This window comes from Aegilops tauschii, chromosome 2 (assembly GCF_002575655.3).
Source record: "Aegilops tauschii subsp. strangulata cultivar AL8/78 chromosome 2, Aet v6.0, whole genome shotgun sequence".
Classification (NCBI taxonomy): domain Eukaryota; kingdom Viridiplantae; phylum Streptophyta; class Magnoliopsida; order Poales; family Poaceae; genus Aegilops; species Aegilops tauschii.
In genome coordinates, this window is record NC_053036.3 from 322,744,502 (window position 1) to 322,752,420 (window position 7,919).

Below are 7,919 nucleotides of genomic sequence, written 5' to 3' on the forward strand. Positions count from 1 at the left end.
TCCCAGTGAACCTCTGACACAGTTCAGTTCGGAGTGCGTAGCACTTATGTACGGAATGCGATCTTCAATTGAGTCCGAACTTGGAACTTGGAACTTGGACCATCTACGACTGGACGCCTCAAATTCCTCTTATATGTCCGGCACGGGCGGACGACTTGAAATTCCTGTGATATGTCCTTGTCACGTCGGATCTGACAGACTGGACCCACACCAAATTGACTTCACCGAAATCGATCGTCCTCTCACCTCTGTCCTCCAGTTCTCGTGTTTGAGCCGTCACCGTCATCAACCCTTGCCGCCCGTCCGCCTCGCTACCCGCATCCGAGCCATTGTAGATGTTGTCACCGAGTACCCTGTCCCCCACCACCGGCATGAATGATGCCCCGGCGTCGTCCGTGAGAGCCAGTTGCAAGGCGGAGAATGTTGCCCGAAGGGAGCGGCGAAGGAACCAGGGTGAGCGAGAAGCTATAGACAAGGAGGAGGTCAACGTCGACATGGACGCTTCCGCTCCGGTCGCGATGGATGTTGTGCCCGTCCCGCCGCCTAGAAGGAAGGTGCTAGTTACCCCGAACGCGACCTAGTTCATTCGCCGGACGATTAGCTGGGGATTCCGAATGGCTGGAAGCAATAGGAAGTGTCGAAGATGGTGTATGACTCGCCACAACTCCAATGGGTGAGGACGGCTCCGAGAACCGTTGGCTCCGGGTCTGCCTAGGTCTGCTCGGCGAAATGGCTGAGCAGGACATGGTACAATCTTTTGCCCTTCCTTTTGTTGATTTGTCTGTTTGTTCCATATGCCACCAAATCAATTTATGGATACATATGACATTAGGAATGCATATGCCAAGGATCCTTTTGTTGCATACATCATAAGTGATCATGATCATGTTAGGAGGTTATCACGACAGCCATGATCAATGACGGTTAAGATCCTATGCTTATGACTTGGGGGATATCAACTCTCGTACATATGATGTAGGGCAAACATCGGCCACTCGTAACAAAAAAAGAAGATACCCAAGGTAATAGGTCCGACATTCTCAATCAAGGAGGATGTCCTCATCGTATGATGTTGGCTACAAACATTGACCCTATAATGGAACCGAACAAAAGGGCAACAAGTATTTGCAAAGGATCCACACTCATTACCATGCATACAAGGGATATCCCGACAACTTTGCCGACGATTGTCTCGACCCGGTGAGGTACTCCGGCCAAAATCGACATCAGTGCCTGCTAGGTGTTCGTCAGAATTCCACTAAGTTTTTTCCTCTTTTGTTATTTGTTGTGAGCTAAGGCTTGTTCATGATGGAATATGTCCAATGTGTAGATGAGTTGGTGTGATTCCTCCTCTGAAGAGAAATATGAGTTTGATGAAGATGATGACATTGCCATGATCATGTTGATCGACATGGAGAAGAACAAGCGGCCGAAACATGGTGGTTCCGTTATCGACCGTGAGGTGATTCGTAGGAGCCAGCTACACAGACACAATAAGCTCATACTTGATTACTTCTCTGCAAATCTAGTGTATCTAGAGCGATACTTCTGATGTAGGTTCAGAATGGCTCTAGATTTGTCTCTCCACATTGCCAACTCTGTCAAAGAACATGATCAATTCTTCGTGCAGAGGAGAAATTGTACCAGAGATCTTGGACACATCAGTATCTTTATGGTGACTATGGCACTGCATGATGCCATATGGTATTCTTGCAGATTTGATTGATGATCATCTGGAAATCGGAGAGAGCACTTCCATCAAGTGTGTGAAGCAATTTGTGAAGGCGGTGGTTGAAGTCTTTGGACCACAGTATTTGAGAGCACCCAATGCTCAAGACACTCAAAGGCTTTTGTAGATGAACAAAGCATAAGGCTTTTCAGGGATGATCAACTCAGTTGATTGCATGCACTAGAGGTGGACGGATTGCTCTCTGGCATGGCATGGATGGTTCATCGACCATGTGAAGGATCCCAACATCATTCTTGAAGCCATTGCAGATCATGAGACATGGTTTTGGCATGCCTATTTTGGAATGCCTGGAGCTTGCAATGACATCAGTGTGCTCCACCGATCACCACTCTTTGCACGGTTAGCCAATGGAGAATGACCACATGTGGAGTTTTAAGCAAATGGCTGCACATACAACATGAGGTACTATCTAGCGGATGAGATGTACCCAAAGGGGGAAACCTTTGTGAAGTCAATTCCCAGCCCCCCCCCCCCCCCCCCCCAAGGAATAAACAACTTGGTTTCCATAATGCTCAGCGAGCTGCTGGGAAGGATGTGGAGAGAGCGTTTGGGATTTTGCAAGCCCAGTTTATTATTGTGCGAGGACCGGCTCGGTTTTGGGACCAAGAAATCCTTTGGTAAATCATGACTGCGTCCGTGATCTTGCACAATATGATCAACGAACATGAACGTAGCCAAAATTTGGATTGCTCCTAGTATGAATTCATGCGATGGATGGTGCATCATCGTAGGAGAGAAAAACACATCCCACACGTTCTTCAAGTCCACCAAGTAATTCGAGATACGGATATTAAAATTTTCAATAAGTCAAAGAGTGGTGGACATGGCATGGGCAACAAGACCACTTGTTCTATTCGTATGTTTCACGTTATGTTCGATGCACTTTGTGTTGTGCTTGATGAACACTTGTGTTGCATTTGGAGTGGCGGATTGATGAACTATGTAATAATTAAGTAATATTTGGACTTTATTTGTTTCAGATTTATTTGACATGAGTATGATATTATTTGGAACATTACATATCTACAAATATGTGTGATAGAAGTAGAAGCTGAAATCTAGATATCCAGTTTTTAGGTCCGCTACAAAAACAGAAAAAAGAAAGGCTACCTAAATCTTCTCTCTCCACTCCTAAAACTGGATTTAGGTGGCCATTCTTTTTGTGTGCCGTTGGAGATGCTCTAACATCTCCAAATGTAAAATTCCATCGACGTCGTCCACACATGGTAATGCACTGGTGCAGTGCAGCTGCCGATCAAGTTAAACTCTACAGCGCCTGCTCCCATTTCCTTGTCAGCTAGGACGCGGCCGGCTGAACTCTCCTTCGTTGGTGCCAGAGCTGGAATTGAACTTGCTGTCCACCGGCGTGGTCATCCGAGACCGCCGCTTGGTGGCGACAAGGTGGGGGTTCTCCTCTTCATCCATGGCCAAGAGCTCATACACGTCACCGCTGCGGAAGACCGGGTGCTCGTATGCGCCCTTGAGGTACTCTCTCAGGTTCAGCATCGGGTCGTTTGCCCGTTGCAGCGTGTCCTTCACCATGGCCTCCTGCAAACATCAAATGCTGCTCTCGCTTAACATTGGAGACGATGTGAATATCATCTGCAGTTATGTATGGAGAAGAGATCAAGAGAATGCGTTTTGATCCTGCCTGCAAGGGGCATTTTATGTATGCCGGCTCGAACCGGCCCTTGCAGACGTAGTGGAACCATATGGTCAGGACAGGAAGAGGAAGAAGAGCGACAGTGGACTGCTCTGCTTCCTGTGTGCTCAGCAGTCCTATCAGCAGGATCTGCGATATGACTAACGCGGTGACGATTCGTCCATGTACGCCTGGCCAGAATTGCGCGCCGCTCTCGTATTGCTGGTTATAGACATTGATGATCTTGCAACAAAAGAAACATACCAAGGATTAGTATTTTTTGCATTATACTGTGATGAAACAGAAATTTATGATATATGCCAATGTGGATGTCCACAAGAAAATTTTAAAGCTAAAAGAACACAAAGATAGACCGCTTGAACCAGAGGACAGATGTGTACCTGGTGTCTGAAAACAAGATAGGCCAGGCCGAAGAAGACTATGATGAAAGGAAGAATGATGGGTGTCACAACAGCATATACAAGCCCTAGGAGGAAGTAGAGCTGTATTCGCGGTTCGGTGCTGCCAAACTCCAAGCTCCCAGGGTCCATGGCCTGCTCGCGATCTTGCTCAGTTCTGACCAGGAATGTGTTCTTTATGTGGAACATGATCAACGGTTTCAACCTAAGAACCTCAGCGGCAATGCCTGCCCATCCATCCACCATAATGTAGGTGATGAAAAAAGTCGCTTTCATGGGAATGGATTCTCCAATGGTCTCTGGAATTCTTTTTCAAAACAAAAGTAAAAGATTTTTTTATGTGGTGGAATAAATATAATTGAACCCTTGTTATTATATCTAAGTGCAAAATGTGGCTTACTTGTTAGTGGATTGATGGATAAAACTGTTGAGCTGCTGGAACGCTGTTCCAGCTACTACACTTCCCAAGAATACGTTGACGAAAATAAACAGGAAGTATTTTGATGCTGTCCTCCTCTCCAATCCAGAGAGTGATACGTGGCCTTCAATCTTGCTCATGGCCATGAGAATTGTTGGCAGAAATATAAGGAAGATTTTCAATGCGATTCCTGGCAAGAAGCCTTGTATGACTGACCTTGGACCATTTCTGCAGGAAATTGCATTGACCATGAAAATTACATCCAGCAATGCAGTACCTTATAAACAAATCAGTATAATGTGGCTGACTTTTTATGAAATTCAAGGTCTATTAAATTCAACACATTTTTTTTCTGCTCTTTGATTATTCAGCAAGGAGAATCGTTAATCAAAATATGGGGAAAAGTGATCTCACAAATGCCTTTCCCTTTTTGTTTTTCACAATTGAACCTTGAAACAAGGAGCGGTTACACTCACCTCTCTATTATAGGTTTCAAGAAAGGAAGCACCCGCTCAATATCGTCTAGATTGGCCACGGATTGGACGAGCGCAATTGGGACCATGAAGAAAAATGTCAGGAAAAATAGCGCAACAGCCATGATAAGCCTCCTGACGGAGAGCTCGACGAAAGGGATCGCGAGGTTAGGCCAGTAAACATCACGAGGTTCCGGAGCCCACTCGGTCAACCACACCGTTGGGTTACTGGTCTGCTGTGTTTGTGCACAGACAGCAGCGCCCCACTGACTATTGAAAGACACAAATGCTGCTGGCATTATAGCCTTAGGATCACTAATCACCTTCTGCCTCTCCTCATCCTCCTGCAATTAACAGGTTACATATTGTTAATACTGCTGCTCAGCGTTTAGGAGGAACTATGCAGTACAATGAGAGAAGACATTGGTGCTGCTTGATGACACTATCAAGACGATGACTGGCACCTGTTTACATAGCTCCTCGATTGTTGTCTTGTAGTGTTGTAATGCATCCACCTTTTCCCCCCAAAGACCCCACAGTCCTGTCTACAAGACAAGTACGTAATTGAGTCATACCACTTGCAGATTAGAGCATATACTGAAATAGCTTTGTGAGGAATCGATCTTAGGTGCATGATTTGCAAAGGAGGAAGAAGATTACCTTAATAATCAGCTCCTTTTCAGGGTTCTTAGCGTGCTGGTTTTCGTAGTAGACCAGCCAGTTTTGCAAGCCTTTCTTCTTCTCAACCAAACTGGCAAGGGTGTTTGCGTTGTATACAACCTATTGATCAGTTACATACTCCGAATGAGAAACAGATTTGTACCATTAATAGAGAAAAGAAAGATAAAGGCATATGGGCTTCGGTTGGAAAGTAAACAAATAATTAGAAAGCTTGCATTTCAGTTGAAGAGTAAATAACAACTGAAAAACAAAGTAACTTGATGCTCGGTTGAGTTTCATGGTTTAAAATCATAGGAGTAGTATTCACCATACCGATACCGCGTTTCACAGAAGATAGAAAAAGAGTAAAACCTGGTGGCTGAGATAATGTTCGCGATGATTCACAGCAAAGAAGTGCTCAACATGCTCACCAACTGTTTCGTCTGGGTCAGCTGGTATATTTCTCACAAGTACCTGAAAATAAGGCAGAAAATGAGGTACGAGCCAAGGAAACTCTACACACACACACACACACACACACTGCTTGTTTTACTATCGAAAAGATTGTCCCTCCTAATTCGTCCCGGATTCTATCCCCTAGCTGTGGCTGAACACAACCGTGTAGTTTCTTTGAAAGCAAAATTTCATAGGAAATGTTTGACAGAAAACAAAATCAAAGCAACAGAATGAAAAATTCACATTCAGATCTAGCGAGGTCCATAACACATCAATTAAATTTGCATGGATAAGATATCTTACCGTGAACTGGTCGGGTCGACGATTTTGATTGGCAAGAAAGTGCAATCTCATAGTTGTTATAACCTTATATTCATGATACAACACGTAGAATGTCCAAAAGGTAAACACATAGGCCATTCCAATGTGTACCCAGAACCTATGAAAATATACAACAGTTTCAGTAGAATAAGTATGAAGCAAAGTGAAGTGACACGAGGAGATTAGAAGGACAGCATCTCTGCATCTATAGCTAATATAATCAGGCAGGCGCTTGAGGAGCGATAAATTCTGTAATTGTCAGGATATCAGACGGAGTAAACAGAAGTAATACCTTTTTGAACCTTGACCAAGATTCGAAATTGAAAGCTTGTCAATTTGATCATAACTTAGACCCTCTTCATCATCTCCTAAAGTTGCACTAGTCCAATTGACAGGAACTAGCACAGAAAATGCCAGCACAGTAATTGGCACAAATATTTTTAAACTGCAAATCAAAACAGCAATGCACCATCAGTAGGCATAATGTGTTTTGGTTACAAACACAGTGATCCACATGTCCATCTGTTAACATCACAAAATAGGCATTTACGAACTTGACTTCCTGATTTTGGAACTCCGAAGACATGAAGTGTAAGCAACTACTATAATACTGTGGTGTGAGAATTGAGATACACTGATATCATGCTCACCCGAGAAGATAGATGCGGACATATACCGCGGAGTCTAGTCCTGCATGCTCAATTAACTCAGGCTCTGGCATTTTAAGCGCGGCGGGCATCCAGTTGAGAAACCGAAGATATGTTGACACATCGGCATTCACAAATTTTGACAAGACATTTCCGATGTGCCTTGGGCTGCTTCTTGTCCCTTTAAGGTACCATTTTGGAAAGTATACCCGATCATTAATAGGTTGTATCCTAACAACTGCGAATACGAGAAGAAAACCCACTGCGGATAATATGTTTATTCCCGCGGCAACACCAATGTCGTTGAGGGAGCCCATGTCTCTCCAGAGAGACTCACTCCAGAACAAGCGTCACCGAGAAGTAGCCCAACAGTTTAGACAAAAATATCTACATAGAAAGAAAAGAAAAAATGGTAAGAAAATTGTCAACTAGAATCAAAATAATACTAGATTGGTAAGAATGAAAGTAGCTAGGTATGATCGTTAGCATTAGAAACTGAGCTTTCCCAGCAGATTATGCGTGGAAAATTGAAGTGGCCAGAAAACAAATGTCGGACAGCAGCTTAGATGGCTTACTCCGATGATGTACTCCTGCAAATTCTGACGATCAATGTAGCAAAAAGCTGTCTTAATCTTGCATTCTTGCAATTTAAACCTCTGGAGTTCTATTGCAATAAAGTCAACATCCACAATTTCCCATGTAACCTATCGTCTTGGTCTCAACTAAAGCTAGCGGATACGCTCAGGTGACCTCGATCGTACAGGCAGGAAACAGGAGCAGTAAATTAACATAACGTACCGCGCGCGGTTTTATCACCGACGTTGCCGCCACTCGACCAGGCAGTGGCCGAGCGCCGCCGCTTGAACGGTCACTGCGGTGCCGCCATTGATGTCGTCGTCGAGGAAACGCAGGAGTACGGTGCACGAGAGGGGGGCGGCGCCGGGTGCACGGCCGGCCGCCTTGAGAGGAGCTGGAGCAGGGGGAGGGGCGCTGGTAAAGTGAAAACAATAGCAAGAGAGATTACAACGCCAACTCCTTTGCCGGTTTTGTTGCTAGTCTAAGAGAACGGGGACGACGATCAGAACGAGGACGGCGACGGGCCGGCACGACGCGTTCGCCTTGGTCTCGGCGGA

At 44.9% G+C, this 7,919-nt stretch overlaps 1 protein-coding gene across 1 annotated transcript; it reads right to left on the reverse strand.

Annotated features, from left to right (window-relative positions):
• Nucleotides 1–2,792: 2,792 nt before the first annotated feature.
• Nucleotides 2,793–7,168, reverse strand: LOC109734659 (CSC1-like protein At4g02900). The gene is made up of 11 exons (XM_020293860.4): nt 6,790–7,168; nt 6,432–6,584; nt 6,122–6,257; nt 5,735–5,836; nt 5,363–5,482; nt 5,167–5,247; nt 4,706–5,046; nt 4,212–4,457; nt 3,794–4,118; nt 3,402–3,635; nt 2,793–3,298 (listed from the first exon to the last, which is right to left on the reverse strand). Exons 1-11 carry the CDS (start codon nt 7,101–7,103, stop codon nt 3,044–3,046), a joined length of 2,307 nt encoding a protein of 768 aa, XP_020149449.1. The 5' UTR covers nt 7,104–7,168; the 3' UTR covers nt 2,793–3,043.
• Between the last annotated feature and the right edge of the window lie 751 nt (nt 7,169–7,919).

What these genes read in the sequence shown, in the direction of transcription:
- LOC109734659 (XM_020293860.4), bottom strand. Translation starts at nt 7,103, where the DNA reads ATGGGCTCCCTCAACGACATTGGTGTTGCCGCGGGAATAAACATATTA. An exon ending in TCGAGGAGCTATGTAAACAG is followed by an intron (nt 5,047 to 5,166) that starts GTGCCAGTCATC and finishes TGTTAATTGCAG; the next exon opens with GAGGATGAGGAGAGGCAGAA. An exon ending in ACATAAAATGCCCCTTGCAG is followed by an intron (nt 3,299 to 3,401) that starts GCAGGATCAAAA and finishes TGATGTTTGCAG; the next exon opens with GAGGCCATGGTGAAGGACAC.